This window comes from Octopus sinensis, linkage group LG14 (genome assembly GCF_006345805.1).
Source record: "Octopus sinensis linkage group LG14, ASM634580v1, whole genome shotgun sequence".
NCBI classification, from domain to species: Eukaryota; Metazoa; Mollusca; class Cephalopoda; order Octopoda; family Octopodidae; genus Octopus; species Octopus sinensis.
Genome location: NC_043010.1, coordinates 14,418,749 through 14,439,375, shown reverse-complemented (window position 1 = coordinate 14,439,375; position 20,627 = coordinate 14,418,749). Strand labels below are relative to the sequence as shown.

The window sequence follows — 20,627 nt, the reverse complement described above, 5'->3', positions numbered from 1 at the left end:
TTGTTTTTTTTTTCTGCAATTTCAACCAATCAATGACATCTATTGAGGTGAAAACATTCTGTGCCGTATTAATATATCCCTCGTTTAAGAATCAGATTGGGTTTATTTACATTTGTGAAGAAAAAAAGATACCCTTCCCCCCACTCCTAACTCTAACCCTAAAATAGATTGAAATGCAATAGATCGATACTAGGGTCATAATTATGGGTGACAATTTCATATGACACCACTAGAAAAAAACTGCCGTTCAAACCGAAAAGATCCCATATTTGATAATGATGATATTCTAGGACAGGGGCCGGCAAGGCATGGGTTACTAGAATGCTCTTTGTGCGCCTAAATTCTTCAAATCTAATATATGTGTGAGTCACTGAACAGTTGATGCCGTTCAGATAGTCTTTTGAATCACAACTTAGCTTTTGCTTCCCTAAGCATGGCAAGCGATAGAAATGGAATGGAGACGCACAGGATTCTTTTTATATGTTAAATACGATATATATATTGTAATTGATAGGATAGGAGATGCACTTATCTTTAAATAGAAAAGAAAAGAAAAGGAAAAAGAAAAAATTTCAAAAACCTCCCAAAGTACTCTAAATGAAGTTTGGCTTATATTACATGCTTTAATTCATTAAAAACGCCTTCTCCTGAATAGATACTACTGAAATTGGAAAGCGTCTCAACAATGCCTGTGTGTATTTTATGCTTTCAAATACAGTATTCAGGTCATGGGAAAATATAAAAAAAGAAAATAAAAACAACCAAAAGTAAGCCATTACAAAAAATCCTAGTCTCTGTTTTAGATATACTAGTCAATGATATACTAGAACAAAATGGAAGGTCATGGTTGGAATGCTTTTGACCACAGGATTGCTCAGACAGATCTGATTTGTAGTTAAACTAATTAACATGATATTCTCAATATCATCATCATCATCATTGTTCGACTGTGGTCGAGACAATGGAATTTACCATGCTACGCCAGACTTCACGGTCCATCATAGCATTACGGAGGTCCTGTTGCTGGATGCCTGTATCCCTGGAGATTACATCAGGGTAGGAGAGTGTGCGCCCTCTGGTATCGCGAGTAGATGGCTTCCAGAGGAGAAGAGTAGAGATTACCTCGTTTTCAGCTCTGCAACAATGTCCAGCAAACTGGACTCTCCTACCTTTCACAAGAGATGATACAGGTGGTAGTTTCCCATATATTTGTACTTTGGTTGGATGACGCTTCCACGAGAGATTTTGAGCTCTCATAAGGAGGCAAGTATAAGTTCCATCCAACTGCCTATCAAGCTTCTTTGATAATGTCCAGGTTTCTGAGCCATATAGTAGAATTGGTTCGACTGTGGCTTTGAAGATTTTAAGTACTTTTGCTCAATCTTTGCAACCACACACTTTCCACTTTTATAGCTCCAAAGATTTGGCACCAATCTCAAATCATCCCAATACCCAAAAAAGGCGATTTATCCCTTGTCACCTACAGGGTATATCGCTAATGTCAATTGCTTCAAAATTGTACAACAAACTTTTGCTCAATATCATACTGACTGTTATATAGAGAGAGCAGTGACACAACATATCCTCCCTTAATCACTTGTCAGGAACAAAGACTGCCAGAGACACACACTAAATCCTGATGGCCATGTACTGTGAGTTTGTTCAGTATCACCACATGCTGTGTGACGGACAATCAGATCAAATGGCTTATTAAACTGCTGCTTCTCCTTATGTGGTAGACTTAAATCCACAGTCCACTTTAACACTAACTACCAGATCCATGAATATTCTCCACTCTTCTTCTGAGCACCGAGACCAGGTACTTGGTCTGAAGAGAATGAATCATGGCTTTTTCTTCTTCTTTTCTGCTACCAAGTCTCAGAAACCCCCAACCCAAGAAAGAAAGGGGATGGATACTATTTTCCCTCGGACTGAACCATAAAAACAAGGCCTCATTTAACCAATTATATGTTGGTGTTAGGAAGGGCATCCAGCTGTAGAAACTCTGCCAAATCAAGACTGGAGCCTGGTGCAGCCATCTGGTTCGCCAGCCCTCTGTCAAAATCGTCCACCCCCATGCTAGCATGGAAAGCGGACGTTAAACGATGATGATGATATTAAAGGCGGCGATCTGGCAGAAACGTTAGCACGCCGGGCAAAATGCTTAGCAGTATTTCATCTGCCGCTACGTTCCGAGTTCAAATTCCGCCGAGGTCGACTTTGCCTTTCATCCTTTCAGGGTCGATTAAGTACCAGTTACGCACTGGGGTCGATGTAATCGACTTAATCCCTTTGCCTGTCCTTGTTTGTCCCCTCCGTGTTTAGCCCCTTGTGGGTAGTAAAGAATTAGATGTTAAAGTGAGCAAAAACATTCACTGATTAAGAAAAAAGAAAACACGTTACACATGTTTGCAAGGGATTAAGATTCCCCAATAAGCATTTGATTGGTTACACAAGTCTTAGATACTAACTGACCAATTTGCTACACAACATCTTTATGTCAGTCTTAATCGAATTCACTCAAATTCTTTCCAAACTTCAATGTTTTACATCTTTTACGGCTTATCCGAAAGAGCAGTGCCTATAACCCATGAACCTTTCTCTGACTACTGAGGCAAAGGGAAGAGAAAATTAACGACAAAAACAAAGCCCCTGCTTCCCAACATTAACCAAAAAAAAAAAAAAAAAAAGAAAAAAAAGGTTTTAACATACCTTTGAACAAGTGACCATGATACCATCATTAAACCGTAGATGGAGAACAGCTTCACAGTGGTGTATCAAGGTGTTTAACATCTCCCCTGTCATCACATCCCACACTCTGCAACAACAGACACAGAAGATGCATACACGATTTAAAAAAAAAAAAAAAAAAAAGGGGAAACAACATGAAAAGTATGTTTTTAAGTAATAAGTCACAAAGCTCTTCTCAATACATATGCTTTCCTCCCTCTCCCTCGTGCCCACTGTGTCCTCAACCAGACTACATAGGATCTTTTCGGTTTGAATGACAGTTTTTTAAAATAATTTCCACGTAACTTCGTAACTTTCCACTTTTAAACTTCGTATACTGGTAGAATGTGTTTATAAATCATCTTTTTCTCTTGGCTTTATTGAGAAAATTCTATAGTTTGTAAGATATTTGTTTTTTTTCCTTCAATTTCTGCAATTTCAACTAATCAATGACGTCTATTGAGATAAAAAAAAAAAACATTCTGTGCCGTATGAATATGTCCCTCGTTTAAGAAACAGATTGGGTTTATTTACATTTGTGAAGAAAAAAAGATACCCTTCCACCCACCCCTAACTAACCCTAACACAGATTGAAATGCAATAGATCGATACTAGGGTCATAATTATGGGTGACAATTTCATATGACACCGCTAGAAAAAACTGCTGTTCAAACCGAAAAGATCCTCAAATTCATGTCATGCAATGTCAGATACCATCAATGTGAACATCAATATTAAGATTATACTCTCTAAACAGTGAAGAAATATATATACCGTTGTCATAAGTTTTACCATACAAGTATGGGTTGGACAGGTCTATTATATGGCATGTCACCATTCATTTCATTCTTTCCTCATCTCAAGTTTGCCAATTATTAATCCTACACAAAGTAGCCCCTATTCCTTTCTCCCTACCACATAAATATATTGTCTTAAAAGAAAGAGTTAATGATCATCCATTTAGTCTATCATTAGAGATAACATCATCATCATCCTCATCGTTTAGCATCTACTTTCCATGCTAGCATGGGTTGGACGGTTCAACTGGGGTCTGGGAAGCCAGAAGGCTGCACCAGGCCCAGTCTGATCTGGCAGTGTTTCTACAGCTGGATGCCCTTCCTAATGCCAACCACTCCGTGAGTGTAGTGGGTGCTTTATACGTGCCACCGGCACGGAGGCCAGTCAGGGCGGCACTGGCAACGGCCACATTTGGATGGTTCTCTTACATTTTCATTCTTTATGTTTTATGGCCCACCTACCTATTTTAGTCTGCTGAAATTCTGCTTCATTCACCATCCTGTTGACTCAGTCAAAACTAAACTCTAGGTATGATAAAAACTATTATTTAAAGAAACCCATCTTGGTCTTCTGCCTCAACAACAATTAACCAACTGAGGAGTTCACAAAAGAGTTCAGTTGGTGTGAGGAATGTAGAATCTGATATTTCCAATTACAATAACCAAAGTAACAATACCATATATTTTCACTGGCTTTCACTCATATATTTTTCACTGGCTTTCACTCACATATTTTTCACTGGCTTTCACTCACATATTTTTCACTAGTTTTCACTCACATATTTATCACTAGTTTTCACTCACATATTTATCACTAGTTTTCACTCACATATTTATCACTAGTTTTCACTCACATATTTATCACTAGTTTTCACTCACATATTTATCACTAGTTTTCACTCACATATTTATCACTAGTTTTCACTCACATATTTATCACTAGTTTTCACTCACATATTTATCACTGGTTTTCACTCACATATTTATCACTGGTTTTCACTCACATATTTATCACTGGTTTTCACTCACATATTTATCACTGGTTTTCACTCACATATTTATCACTGGTTTTCACTCACATATTTATCACTGGTTTTCACTCACATATTTATCACTGGTTTTCACTCACATATTTATCACTAGTTTTCACTCACATATTTATCACTAGTTTTCACTCACATATTTATCACTAGTTTTCACTCACATATTTATCACTGGTTTTCACTCACATATTTATCACTGGTTTTCACTCACATATTTATCACTGGTTTTCACTCACATATTTATCACTAGTTTTCACTCACATATTTTTCACTGGTTTTCACTCACATATTTATCACTAGTTTCCACTCATAGATGAACGTCAAAACCGAAAGCTTTAGATTCTGCAATCCACTTGATAATTTAACTAACTCCTCCTCCTCCACTTCCTGTAAAGTCTCATATTTTAGAGAGTACATCCTCTGTCACACAGCTTCCCTGCCAAATCTACATCATGCTGGTATCACAATAAAAACACAGCAGCCACTAGTTTTTCTTTGCAGTGGTAAGCCTAACAGGTCTTGCAATTTACACCACAAACACCTGGCCCTTAAGTGCCTTTTGCAAAGTCCACTCTATTGCAAGCACTTCAACAAGGTTTCTCACTTCAGGGGTAACATAATACTTTAATTTGAAACACCTGGCTAAATCTTTTACTTGTTTCAGTCAGACTGTGGCCATGCCTAGACACTCACTTGTATAGTGCCAATGATTGCCAGAGTGCAAAGGTGGTAACGGTCCAGGACTAAGCAACACTGGGGCAACTGGTACATAATACTGTGTATTATCCCCTTGATGCTGATTGGTCCTCCTCTGCAGTAAATTCAGCCTTCTGAATTTCATGTTCAAGTGTGGTAACACACTACAGTTTCATAATGTAACTTTATATGCATGCATTTATCTGTTGTGCATGACAATATGCAACAATTGTACAAAATTGCACAATTATCAAATTCAAAGAGGACATCAAATAAATTTTTTTTAAATAATGTCTCGTGCTTCTATCATACTAATCTACAAAATCATCATCATTTAACGTCCGTTCTCCAGCATGGCCACAGTCAAATGACTGAAACAAGTAAAAGAGTAAAAGAGAGAGTATCTATAAAAATACAACAGATTAAAATGCCTTGTCTTGCAAGTTACTTGGTGACCCTGCCAGTGCTGGTGCCATGTAAAAAGTATCCAGTCCACACTAAAGTGGTTGGCATTTGGAAGGGCATCCGGCTGTAAAAACCATACCAAAACTGACCTTGCATGTGCTGGTGCCATGTGAAAAGCACTAAGTCCACTTTGCAGGGTGATTGGTGTTAGGAAGAGCATCCAGCTGTAAAAAAAAACCTGCCAAAACAGATACAGTAGCTTGGGGGGGGGGCTAGTCTTCTACCTGGCTAGCCCCTATCAAACCATTCAACCCATGCCTGCATGGAAGGTGGATGCTAAACAATGATGATAATGATGAATAGTCAAAGTGAGGTTACAGTAGGAGCCACTTAGGGCAAAGTGGCCATACAATGGGACGAAACCCATTGAAACCCTTACCTACAAAATTATGAAGTCCTTTACAACGAATGGTTGTGAATGAAGTCCTTAACTTAAAAAACAAAAAAGAATAGAGCAGAAAAATGTATGTGTGTAGCATACCTCACAGTCGAATCACTTGAACCTGAAATAATAATGTTCTTGTCATACTGTAAACACAGCACTGAGCCTGTGTGTCCTGTTAACACCTTCACGCACTCCAATGTACCTTTATCCCAGATCTGAAACAATACAAAATGTAAGGGAGTAAAAACATCTTTTTTAAAACTTCAGAGTAACAATAAACAGTAGTAACAAATGTGTACATGTGTGGTTGTGTAGTTAAGAAGCTTGCTTGCTTGTTAACCATGTGGTCTCTGATTCAGTTCTCACTGTATGGCACCTTGGGCAAGTGCCTTCTATTTATGGCCCTTGCCCAACCAAAACCATGTAAGTGGATTTGGTAGACTGAAACGGAGAAAAGCCAGTCTCGAGAGTGTGTGGTTATGTACATATGTGTGTGTATGTATGTATATATATGTGTGCATGTGTATATATAAGTGTGTGTGTGTGTGTGTGTGTGTGTGTGTGTGTGTGTATGTGTACCCTTGTCATGACGTCATGTGATGGTTGTAAACAAGCTTCACCACCATACAAGCGATGTTGTTCATTTACAGTCTTCCATGAAAAAATATGTCTAACCACAGTGAAATATTACCTTGCTTGGAAACAGGTGAGGTTTGGCAACAGAAACAGCCATTTGGCCATAGAAAAATCTGACTCAACAAACAGCCTGATTCATGCAAGCATGGAAAAGTGGATGTTAAATGATAATGAAGACAATGATAGATATATATATATATATATATATATATATATATATATATATATATATAGATGGTCAGAAATTATGGGAAAGGTGCGAGAAGTATAGTCGTTTTCATTGACCCCCATACCCCACCAAAGTGCTTAAATGAAACTTATTTTGAAGATCCAGGAAGGATGAATGGCAAAAGTTGACAGGCAATGTAAAGATGCATAACTAGGTACTACATGCTATTTTGACCAACTACTGTACTGCGTCCACTGATCTACAGCCGTTTCAACAGACAGACAAACATAAAAAAATAATAACCCATATATTATAGTTGGTATATCTAATTCTTTTTAATAAAGAATGGATTCCTTAAATTAGAAAATCAAAATAATATTAATTGCTTCTGATTTAGGAACAAGACTAGCGATTTTTAGGTGATGGGTGTCAGTCAATGTCATCAAAATTCAATGCTAAACTGGATCCTGGAGGGATAAAAGGCAAAGCTGACCTTGATAAGGGATCTGAACTTAGAATGTAAAACACCATGAGAGACATGTTCGTTGTCGTCGTCGTTTAACGTCCGCTTTCCATGCTAGCATGGGTTGGATGGTTCAAATGGGGTCTGGGAAGCCAGAAGGCTGCACCAGGCCCAGTCTGATCTGGCAGTGTTTCTACAGCTGGATGCCCTTCCTAACGCCAACCACTCCGAGAGTGTAGTGGGTGCTTTTACGTGCCACCGGCACGGGGGGCGGGGGGAAGGGCAGTCAGGTGGTACTGGCATGACCTCGCTCAAATTTTTCACCAATACTTAAATGATTCAGTCGATCCACTGCAATAACAATAATTCTATCAAAGCTTGAAATTTTAGGACTAAAATCTGGTTCGTTACACTGACCCCAGTGCTTAGCTGGTACTTATTTTCTCAACTCCAAAAGTAAGAAAGGCAAAGTCGACCTGAGCAAGATTTGAACTCAGACCTGTAAAGAACCAGAAGACCAGCTGTTAAGCATTTTGCCTGGCATGCAAATGATCAATTGTGCCAACTTGCCAAGTTTCTCATTTAGGTACACGGTCAGCAATCTTGAGACGAGGGTTAGTTGATAGCATCAACTTCAGTGTTATGCTAGTACTTACTGACCCCAGGAGGATGGAAGAGGGTCAACTGTCGCAGGATTTAAATGCACAACATAAACAGTTGGTTCTATGGTGTCATGGTGAGCACTCTGGACTCTGAATCCAGCGATCCGAGTTCGAGTCTTGGTAGAACCTTACTGACTTAATCTTAAACGGCAGTGCATCAGCATGGCCGCAGCTCTTAGCTGAAACTTTTTAAAGAAGATGTCAGTAACTACCATGAATTTTATTAATTGCCTTACCACCTTACTACTACTACTACTACTACTAAATAATAAATCCTTTCTATTAGGGGCACAGGGTCTGAAATTTTGGAGGATAGTTAATTTCATCAATACCTATTTCTTTATTACCCACAAGGGGCTAAACACAGAGGGGACAAACAAGGACAGACATAGGTATTAAGTTGATTACATCAACCCCAGTGCGTAACTGGTACTTATTTAATCGACCCCGAAAGGATGAAAGGCAAAGTCGATCTTGGCGGAATTTGAACTCAGAACGTAGCAGCAGACGAAATACTGCTAAGCATTTTGCCTGGCGTGCTAACGTTTCTGCCAGCTCACAATACCAGTGTTTGCCTGTCATACCAGTAAAAGTTGACTTCAGTGATATTTCACCTCAGAACAAAACTAGTAGGAATTCCACTAACCATTTTGCACAGCATGGTAATGATTCTGCTTCCTCTCTGCCTTATAATAATAATTTTTTCTAATTTTGGCACAAGGCTATCAGTTTTAAGGGGAAGGTTTAGTCAATTACATTGACCCCCGAGTACTCAGGTGGTTCTTATTTTATGGATGCCAAAAGAACAAAAGGCAAAGCCTATCTCAGTGATGATAATAATTATAATAATAATAATCCTTTCTAATTTTGGCACAAGGCCAGCATTACTAAGGGGGGAGGATAAGTCAATTGCATTGACCTCCAGAGCTGAAATGGTACTTGTTTTATCAACCTAGAAAGGATGAAAAGCAAAGTCAACCACAGCAGAATTTGAACTCAGAACGTAAAGCCCTAAGAAATGCCACTAAGCATTTTACCTGGTGTGCAAACGATTCTGCCAGTTCACCACTTGAATAATAATAATCCTTCTACTATAGGTACAGGATATGAAATTTAGGGGAGGGGACTAGTGGATTACATCGACCCCAGTGTTTCACTGGTACTTAATTTATCGACCCCAAAAAGATGAAAGGCAAAATCAACAATAATAAAAGTTTCAAATTTTGGCACAAGGCTAGCAATTTGGGGGAGGGGTTAAGTCGATGACATTGACTGCAGTGCTCCAATTATACCTATTTTATCAATCCCAATAGGATGAAAAAGTAAACTCAACCTTGGCGGAATTTGAACTCACTACATAAGGACAAACAAAATGCTACTAAACATTTTGCCCAGTGTGCTAACAATTCTGCCAGCTTGACACCTTAAAAATAATAATAATCCTTTCAACTAAAGGAACAAGGCCTGAAATTACATCGACCCCAGTGCTTCACTGGTGCTTAATTTATCAACTCCAAAAGGATAAAACGACGACGCCGTGGTGATCTCATTCTTGCTCACAACATCATAAGCGAAAAGTGTAACCTCTCGAAAGAGATGTTCTTCACTCCTGCTCCAGAACGTCGGCTGCGGGGTCACTCTAAAAAGCTCTATCTGCGACGATTTCATCTCAATCGAAGGAGATGGGCTTTCTCTGTCCGGATTGCGGATCCATGGAATAAGCTGCCGGACGAGATAGTGAAGATGCCGACGACCGCTCGGTTCAAAGTCTCTCTTGACCACAAATGGCCTGAACTCTTTGTATGAACACCACCCTGTACATAACTCCATGTCTCCCTACATGGCCTTGCTTTTTGCTTTTTGAGCCAAAAAATTAACTTAACTTAACTTAACTAAAAGGCAAAGTTGACCTCAGTGGAATTTGAACTCAGAACGTAAAAATGGATGGAAAACCAGTAAGTATTTTGCCCAGTGTGTTAACAATTCTACCAGCTCACTGCTTAATAATAATAATAATCTTTTCTACTGTAGGCACAAGGCCTGAAGTTTTGTGGGAGGGGACCAGTCAATTATATCAACCCCAGTGTGTAACTGGTACTTAATTTATTGACCCCCGAAAGGATGAAAGGCAAAGTCAACCACGGCGGAATTTGAACTCAGATGAAATACTGCTAAGCATCTTGCCTGGTGTGCTAATGATTCTGCCAGCTCACCGCTTATAAAAATAACAGATAAATGTGTTAACCTAATAAGTTAAATCTAACCCAGTATCTACCTTAAAGTAGTAGAGAGATAGCAGGAGAGTATTTACAGTAACAATTAGCCTGAGTGTGTATATTTGTATTTAGTAACTTTTCTGTTAAATCCTAGCCATGTTTTAATACCAGTATTTGATTGGACATTAATCCAATTTGATCTCCAAATCCACTTAGATTAACATTCCACCCAGATACCAAAGTCAAACCACCAGTGTACAGGTTTAATGAGTATGGTGAATAAACACACACACACACACACACATATGCATACACAGATACACGGGTATCCAGGAATGCACATCCATGCGTACACACACAAACATACAAGTGAACACACAAGAACTAGCCCCTTGTTAGTGCTTTATGATGGCAACAGTAGGAAAAGTTCATCTGCAGTTGGATTTCGCCAAAACATATGCATGAGAAAGGTCAAAATGTTTATAAGCAAGCAAGAGTAAGAGAAATCCAGGTCAGTTCCGGTCAAACAGACATATGGTCAAAGACACTTTCTTCTTCTTCTTACAGTATTCACCCGGGGTGGGTTGAGCTGGCTTCATTCATCCTCAATGCTGCATCTCTCACAAACGCCGACCAGGCCTGGCGATTTAAGGCTAACGACCGCGTGATCTCCAACCACTCCTTATTCCAGCGGCGAACGCCGTAGATATGGGGGCCTAGGTTGGGTTCCAGATCAGCCTTGACTGTCATCAGCCAGGTTTTTAGTTGTCCACCACATTGCTTTCGCCAACCCTGAAGGGGAGCTGGGGCAATTGCTTCTCCTGGTTGACGACGGAGGGCATGACCCAGCCAATGCAGACGTCTTGTTAGGATGACTTTTCAGAGGGAGGTGATTCTGCACTGGTGTCGCACCAAATTGTTGGAGACAAAGTGATGCCATCGGACACTGGAAGTCAACAACTAAAACAAATATACTGGAGAGATTTAGCTGCAATTTCTAGCATATGGAACAAGCACAATCTGAGCCATTTGGTGGTTGTGGTGCTAGCATTGTAGTTTTCCCACACATCAGCCTGCTAACAAAGACCGTTTTCTCAAACTCTCTTTTATAAGATGTGAGTAGTTGTGTAGCTCTTTCACAGCAAGAAACCTGTTCTGCTTTGGCCACTTCTGGCACACAATTGTCCCACTCCGCCACCCAAGGTTCATCGTCTGGTAAACTGTACGACAGCCTCCCTACTTGTGGTGGCACACAGAAAAGAAAAGTTAAGAGTTAAGAAAAAAGAAATACCCAGCACAGACTGTACAGTGCTTAGCATGAGAAAGCGTATCCAGTTGCAGGAACCATGCCAAAGCAGACACTGGAGCAGGACACAGGCCTTAAGCCCCACTGGATCCTCCTGAACAGTCCAACTTCTGCTAGTAGGGAACATGAATGTTAAATTACGATAGATGATACACATATATATATGTATGTATGCACACACATATATACATACATACATACACAACGACGGAGACCTCTGGTAATATGCTGTGCTTGAGAGGGAAGATCCAACAAGCAGAGTGAAACTGTAGTCATGACAGATACTGGGGTCATGCAACAGGTACCCGTGCCAGTGGCACATAGAAGCACCCATTATGCTCTCAGAGTGGCTGGCATTAGGAAAGACATGCAGTCATAGAAACCATGCCAAACCAGCCTGGAATCTAGTGCAGTCCCGTAGCTTACCAGCCCTGGTCAAACCGTCCAACCCATACCAGCAAGGACAATAGATGTTAAATGATGATTATGAGATATGTATATATATATATATATACACACATATATATACACACACACATATATATATATACACACACACACACATATATATATACACACACACACACACATATATATATACACACACACATATATATATATACACACACATATATATATATATAACATCATCAACATTTAACGTCCGCATTCCATGCTGGCAAGGGTTGGATGGTTTGACTGCACCAAGTCTCCAATCTAATATGGCAAAGTTTCTACAGCTGGATGCCCGTCCTAACGCCAACCACTCCAAGAGTGTAGTGGGTGCTTTTTACGTGCCACCGGCATGGGAGCCAATCAGGCAGCACTGGCAACAACCATGCTCGAATGGTGATAATGATGATATATATACGTGTATATATATATATATATATATATATATATTCTAATATGAATTAGAAGCAGCACTAGTGTTGTAAACATTATCAAACACACAGACAATGTATATGCCTTGCTTGTTCACCAGCAGACTGCAGTTTGGTGCAGTGGAGATGACTGCCTCAAAGCACATATACTTCAATAATCACTCATATACTTCCCAACTGGCAGAAACACGTGGGCTGGCAGCTGAAGACCTGGGTTACGACGATCAAGGAGGACCTCTCCGTGCTCACGGGACCGCAGGTGGTCAGCCTGCACCGATGGAACCGTGACCGGCTCGCTATCTCCAGTGAACTGGCGCAGGACCGTCGTGCGTGGGCTGCCATGGTTCGAGATGCCTCGAGGGTGGTAGAAGAAGCCGACTCAACCCACCCGGGTTGAATGTCGCCACATGTACAAGTAAGTAAGTACTCGTACATACAAATATATTTGGTCACTATGTAGATGGTCATGAACAACTGAATTATAATGCATATCAACACCTACATCTACACACCTACACCTGCACGCCCACACCTACACACCTACACGCCCACACCTACACGCCAACACCTAAACGCCCACACCTACACGCCCACACCTACACGCCCACACCTACACGCCCACACCTACACGCCCACACCTACACGCCCACACCTACACGCCCACACCTACACGCCCACACCTACACGCCCACACCTACACGCCCACACCTACACCTACACGCCCACACCTACACGCCCACACCTACACCTACACGCCCACACCAACATCTACACACCAACACCTGTATCTACATATATTTGTTAATAAAAAAAAAAGCACCAGAGAGTAGCACATTCTAAAGAATAGAGCAGTAATTATTACAACAAAAATTTTATGTCTTGGACATAGAATTACCCAAGGATTCACATCCACAAAGCAAAGCCTTGTGGGCAGCTCATCAGACTATATAAATAGAAAATTTAAAATATCTACATCACAAATGTGAGGAAACGCTCAGAACTTGAGGAATACGTCTTAACCCTTTCAATAATAACCCGGCTGAAACCAGCTCTGGTTCTGTAGTACAAGTGTCTTGTTTCCATAAGTTTTGAATTAAAATCTTCCACTAATCCTTAATCACAATTTATGTTCCTAACACTAGCTTAATGCTAACTAAGTTATTTTACTAAATTATTTGTTATATTTAAAGTAATTGAAAGAAACACAGAGCACCTCAAAATTAATACAGTAATGAAAGAGTTAACAAAAGATCTGCATCATGGAGAGAGCCAAAATTCTTAAGGACTAGAAGAAACCTGGTGCATTAAACAGCCATAAGGAAGTGTTTTCTAAATGCAGCCACTTCAAGCGCTACTTACTGGAAAATTTGAACTGTTTGCTAGTTAGACCTTTCCAGATCTATAAGGGTTATCACTCAGAGTGAAAGGTAGATTGTACAATGCATGTGTGCGAACTGCCATGCTTCACGGTAGTGAAACATGGGCCGTGACTGCAGAGGACATGCATAGACTCGAAAGAAATGAAGCTAGAATGATCCGCTGGATGTGTCATGTCAGTGTGCACACACAATGGAGTGTGAGTGCCCTGAGAGAAATGTTGGACATAAGAAGCACAGGATGTGGCGTGCAAGAGAGACGTTGGTATGGTCATGTATAACAGATGGATGAGGAGAGATGTGTGAAGAAGTGCCACTCCCAAACAGTTGAACGAGTCCAGAGTAGAGGTAGTCTCAGGAAGACATGGGATGAGGTGTTCAAGCATGACCTTCGAACGTTGGGCCTCACAGAGGCAATGACGAAAGACCGAGACTTCTGGAGAAATGCTGTGACTGCGAAAATCCAGTAAACAAAGTGAGGTCACAGCTGTATCCTACACCAGTTTTGCACAACCAACCCCAACCTATTCAAAAGAACCTTGGATTGTAGGGCTACCTGCAGTGTTTGAGGAGACCTACTGAGTCAAGTACATCATAATGAAAATCAAATGGAAATTGTAGTTGTGTATATATGTATATTGTATATATATGTATACAATTTAAGAAAATGGTCTAGTAAGGGTGGGAAACTTGAGCAAAGAGAAGTTAATATTTTAGAGCAAAATTATGTGGAAAATGTAGCATATTGACAAGAATAATTAGTAAAATAGATTAATAGTTAGAAGTAAATGTTAAAATGAAACAACTCAATTTGGATGTATCACAACCAAACTTTCTCTCCTTCACCATATCTCTCTCTCCATCTCACTGTTCCTATCTCTTACACAAAATTCTTAGCTGTATTTCAAATGGAAGCCCACATTAACAAGGAAGGGATTTTTCTATCTTGTTTTTTGCCTGCTCAGTGTAGCAACCAAATTATTCCCCTACCACTCCATTAAATGCCAAGCCTTTTTGATGACCTACAATAAGCTTATTAACCCTTTCATTACTGTATTTATTTTGAGATGCTCTGTGTTTCTTTCAATTATTTTAACCCCTTACCCAACAATTATTTTGAAAATAAATGTATTTTTTCAGACATATTTTTTAATTGTTTTATTTTACTATGTTTTGAATGGTGATTTCGAGGTATATTTCAAACCTTATTTATTATGAATTTTAATTCAATAATATTGATTTTAAATCACCGCTTTGGGCAGAAACGAGTTAACCTCGTATATGTCAAAAAAGAGTTTATAATAGACGAAGGAACTCGTTTGCTGTCGATTTTGGCGAGTCTCTCTTTTGACGAGTTAACTCGCCAGAGATAGAAAAAAACGATTTCGGTCAAAACGGATATATTCGTTTTTGCCGGGTAAGGGGTTAAATATAACAAAGAATTTAGTAAAATTATTTAGTTATCGTTAAGTTAGTGTTAGGAACATAAATTGTGACTAAGGTTTGGTGGAAGATTTTAATTCAAAACTTATGAAAACAAGACATTTGCACGACAGAGCCTGGGCTGGTTTCAGCCAGGTTGGTAACGAAAGGGTTAAAGGAGGTTCTAAGTGGTTGCTTGACTTGCTCAGCACTACAGACTACAACGCAGGAACAAAAGTCGCTTTCGGACAACCATACTTCTCCAAACCTGACCGGGGCCAAGCAACAAGATGTGGGGACGGGGCTGAGGATTAACCTTATCCAGAAAGCCAACAGAATGATTCAATTCGAACAAACACAGCACGCATATCGGTAACCCGCTCCATTAGTGGCTGTGTGGTAAGTAGCTTGCTAACCAACCACATGGTTCCGGGTTCAGTCCCACTGCGTGGCACCTTGGGCAAGTGTCTTCTGCTATAGCCCCGAGCTGACCAATGCCTTGTGAGTGGATTTGGTAGACGGAAACTGAAAGAAGCCTGTCGTATATATGTATATATGTGTATGTGTTTGTCCCCCTAGCATTGCTTGACAACCGATGCTGGTGTGTTTACGTCCCTGTCACTTAGCGGTTCGGCAAAAGAGACCGATAGAATAAGTACTGGGCTTACAAAGAATAAGTCCCGGGGTCTATTTGCTCGACGAAAGGCAGTGCTCCAGCATGGCCGCAGTCAAATGACTGAAACAAGTAAAAGAGTAAGAGTGTGCTGGACTTGCAGTTTGTAAGTTATTTCATCAGCCAAACCCACACCATAGACCCTTGGGGCTAACTGAGTCGGTCGAGAAGGCGGCTACTCAACAATAACAATTAAAACTATACATTATGACATACTCTCTTTTACTCTTTTACTAGTTTCATTCATTTGACTGCGGCCATGCTGGAGCACCGCCTTTAGTCGAGCAACTCGACCCCAGGACCTTATTCTTTGTAAGCCTAGTACTTCTTCAATCGTTATCTTTTTGCCGAACCGCTAAGTTGTGGGGAGGTAAACACACCAGCATCAGTTGTCAAGCGATGATGGGGGGGGACAAACACTGACTTATACATATATATATATATATATATATATATATATATATATCATCGTTTAAGCGGACGTTAAATGATGATGATTATATATATATATATATATATACGACGGGCTTCTTTCAGTTTCCGTCTACCAAATCCACTCAAGGCTTTGGTCAGCCCGAGGCTATAGTAGAAGACACTTGCACAAGGTGCCACGCAGTGGGACTGAACCCGGAACCACGTGGTTGGTAAGCAAGCTACTTACCACACAGCCACTCCGGCTACTCAACAATAACAATTAAACTATACATGATGACATGTTTGTCTATTAATTAGTTTCAGTTTTTGTTTCCTCGTTATACATAAAATATGCAAGTCCTCAAACCAGTCAGACTTGTAAGACGAGGGGGACTAAGCTCCAGAATAGACATCCATTAAAATGTATCAAATGGATCAAGATACACACTCCACCACCACCACCCATTCCCATCCCACCCCTCACATGTCTTATTGATCTTGGATGAAATGACAGGTTATCATTGACAAGAAGACATAAGAGGGGCTTCATCCATCACAGTATTCTCAGAAGACATGACTGCTTACCTTTCACTCACCCAGAAGAAACTAGTGCTTACCCCTCATTCTTGAATAGATACCTAGAATTAATCAAGCCAACATTTAACTTCAGTTGCCCCTATTTACATTTAGTACCTATTATTATTATTATTATTATTATTATTATTATGTGGTTGGCGTTAGGAAGGGCATCCAGCTGTAGAAACACTGCCAGATCAGACTGGAGCCCGGTGCAGCCCTCTGGCCTACCAGATACCCAGTCGAACCATCCAACCCATGCTATCATGGAGAACGGACGCTAAACGATGATGATGATGATGATTATCATCATCATCATCATTCAGGTGGCAAGCTGGCAGAATCATTAGCATGCCAGGTAAAATGCTTAGCGGCATTTCATCCAACTTTATGTTCTGAGTTCAAATTCTGCCAAGGTCGACTTTTGCCTTTCATCTTTTCAGGGTCGATGGAATAAGCACTAGTTATGCACTAAGGTTGATGTAATCGACTAGCCCCCCACCCCCCAAAACTTCAGGCCTTGTACCAAAATTTGAAATTATTACTATTGGGAGTTTTACGTTGTTATATTTTCATTGTTAAACTGCTTTTTACTTGATGCTTTCAAAAACGGACAAAACCTTTTGTAACCTTTCATCCTGTTTTGTCCCTTTATGTTTACCAATCATGTTTGTCAGCCCTTGTGGCCAATAAAAAGAATTAATTATTGCTATTGTTCCAGGAAGTTCAGTAACTGGGGGCAATGTAGATTTAAGTTAACTACCTCATCATCATCATCATCGTTTAACGTCCGTTCTCCATGCTAGCATGGGTTGGACGGTTCGACCGGGATCTGGGAAGCCAGAAGGCTGCACCAGGCTCCAGTCTGATCTGGCAGTGTTTCTACAGCTGGATGCCCTTCCTAACGCCAACCACTCCGTGAGTGTAGTGGGTGCTTTTTACATGCCACCTCCCCAATTATATGAATGGGTCAGCCTGCAGCGGATTTGAACTAGTGCAAAATTTTGTCAAATTAAGTAGTTTCACATCTATGGTAATGCATACAGAGCTAAGTACAACTAAGTGCCACGGGAATAAAGATATGAACACCTAAAACCCAAAGTTTATAGTACAATGTATCTTCTGTTAGTTAGTCAATGTTATTTTACACTTTGAAGAGTCTACCACAATACTGTGCTTTTCATTTCAGCTTGCTAGCTGAGAGAAAGAGAGACAAAGGAACGGACAAGACAGACAGACAGCAACCAAAGAGAGAGAGAGAGAGAGTAACACAGAGGCAAATTAAACAATAGTAAAAATGAAAGAGGCAATAAGGTAGAGAGTAAGAGAGAGAGAAAACAAAACAGTAAAAGAAAGACAGAAAGACAAAGAGAGAGATCGTAAATCAGACAGTGAGAGACAATGGTAACAGAGAGTGTAGTAGGTGAAAGTCAGTAAGCAGGGGGAGAGAGAGAAAATCAATGAGAAGTAGAGAGTAAGTAAATGAAAAAGTGAGAGAGAGAGAAAGAGAATGTGTGTGTGTGTGTGTTGCTATTCTAAGAATTATAAGAAAATCAAAATTTTATAAAATACAAAGAGAGACAAAAAAGCAGTTAATGAAAAATGCTTGACAAGTAGTAGTAATAGTAGTAATAGTAGTAGTAATAGTAGTAGTACTGGTAGTTAATAGTTGTAATAATTATTCTAGGATTATCATTTAGAATAAGAGTAATAATTACAGTAACAGTGTTAGATAAAGGAATCTCCAGACGAAGGGAGGTGCGTGTGTGTGTGTGTGAGAGAGATTGTGTGTTCGTGTGTGCGTGCGTGAACCCTTGTTAAACCACACCCTGTGAAGCTGGAGATAGGATAAGCAGGACCAAAATTTGAGTTAAGAAACTGACTGTTAGTGGTTGGTGTCTGCCACAATCTTGGATTATCAGTGCTGTAGGGGGGTGGGGGGTTATTCTCTGGGAGCACTGGGTAAGTGCAACACACAGCAAAGATGACAAATTTATCATAAATTTTTAAGACCATTCAATAATATAAATAAACCTTATGGGAAACTAACACTTCTGTTCCCTGTTATGGGATCTTTTCGGTTTGAACGGCAGTTTTTTAAAATAATTCCACGTAACTAAACACTTTTAAACTTTTAATGCTGATGCTAATTATACATTGCCATCAACTGGAGCAAGAAAGTGCAGGATAGTTGAAAAATAAGCAAATTCCAAGGAGACAATAACAACAGTGCATGCATCAATGATCTTGTGGGTAACGATGTCTGTGGTGCGGAAATTCAAAGAACTGCTACCAAACTAGCTAAGTATATGCAATTAAAATATTTCCAGCTAGTGACATACGGTTGTGGCAATTTAAACAATGACAACCACCCGTCACAAACTTCAAACTTCTTGGTTGAGCAATAAAATTACCCACAACAAAATCAGGCAGTGAATAAATCAAAGTCATCGAAACATTCAGGAAGAGATCAAATGATTTAAATGTGAAGAACGAAACTGGGTTGCTAAAGAAGCAGTCGCTACCCCCCAGAATACCCAACTTTGACCCTTTAGCATTCAGATTACTCTGTCAAATGTAATGCTCATTTATTCCTGGTTTATTTCATGGTTTATCATTCATCATTTCATAGTTTCAAGATCTCGATGATGTAATTACTCTTTTACTTGTTTCAGTCATTTGACTGCGGCCATGCTGGAGCACCGCCTTTAGTCGAGCAAATCGACCCCAGGACTTATTCTTTGTAAGCCCAATACTTATTCTATCGGTCTCTTTTGCCGAACCGCTAAGTTACTGGGACGTAAACACACCAGCATCGATTGTCAAGCAATGCTAAGGGGGCAAACACAAACACACATACATATATACGACAGGCTTCTTTCAGTTTCTGTCTACCAAATCCACTCACAAGGCATTGGTCGGCCCGGGGCTATAGCAGAAGACACTTGTCCAAGATGCCACGCAGTGGGACTGAACCCGGAACCATGTGGTTGGTAAACAAGCTACTTACCACACAGCCACTCCTGCGCCTGTTTATTGTTTATTTTTAGAATGAAAGTCTGGATCTGACCAGTTTGGGTTAAATATTTGGGCCAGATGTAGTTGATTTAAATGTTTAAGAAACATCCACACCGAGTCACAAATTAAGAAATGTTCTGTGGTACTGTGTTGCATGAATCCAAATTGTAAGCGCCTTTTAACCCTTTTCTTACCATATTTGAGATGCTCTGCGTTTCTCTCAATTATTTTAGATGTAACAAAGAATTTAGTAAAATAACTTAGTCATCATTAAGCTAGTGTTAGAAACATAAATTGTGACCAAGGTTTGGTGGAAGATTTTAATTCAAAATTTATGAAAACAAGACATTTGTACTACAGAGCCAGAGCCGAGTTTCAGCCGGGTTGGTAATGAAAAGGGTTAAAGTTAGTGTTAGTGGTGAAGTTCAGTTCATTTTCAACTTCAAAAGATGCTATGTACCAGCTATCAGGCCATTATTACCATGGTTCAATGTGCACACCTTTAATGACTGGTTTTCTCACTTTACTTACTGAAGTGTATACTGTCAATCATTCTTTTAATGAAGCAAAGATATTAATTTTGAACAATGCACCTGTTTACTTCTTGCCGCTCAAATTTTACATCCAGAGTCAAGCCAATGACTCAAAATGTAATTGCAGCCTGTAAGACATTGTAGCAGTGAAGGTGTGTGAACA

At 39.9% G+C, this 20,627-nt stretch overlaps 1 protein-coding gene and 1 non-coding gene across 5 annotated transcripts in view; one reads left to right on the top strand and one right to left on the bottom strand.

Moving 5' to 3' along the window:
* LOC115218865 (F-box/WD repeat-containing protein 1A) overlaps positions 1–20,627 on the bottom strand; it is a 147,244-nt gene that overhangs the window by 10,578 nt on the left and 116,039 nt on the right. For all 4 annotated transcript variants that reach the window (XM_029788822.2, XM_029788819.2, XM_029788823.2 and 1 more), the window contains 2 exons: positions 6,213–6,331; positions 2,713–2,818 (listed from right to left, as the gene is read on the bottom strand). In XM_029788822.2, the coding sequence (XP_029644682.1) occupies positions 2,713–2,818; positions 6,213–6,331 (225 nt within the window). The remainder of the gene's footprint in view (positions 1–2,712; positions 2,819–6,212; positions 6,332–20,627) is intronic.
* Positions 8,104–8,175, top strand: Trnaq-cug. The gene has a single exon. It is a non-coding gene; the product is annotated as a tRNA-Gln (tRNA).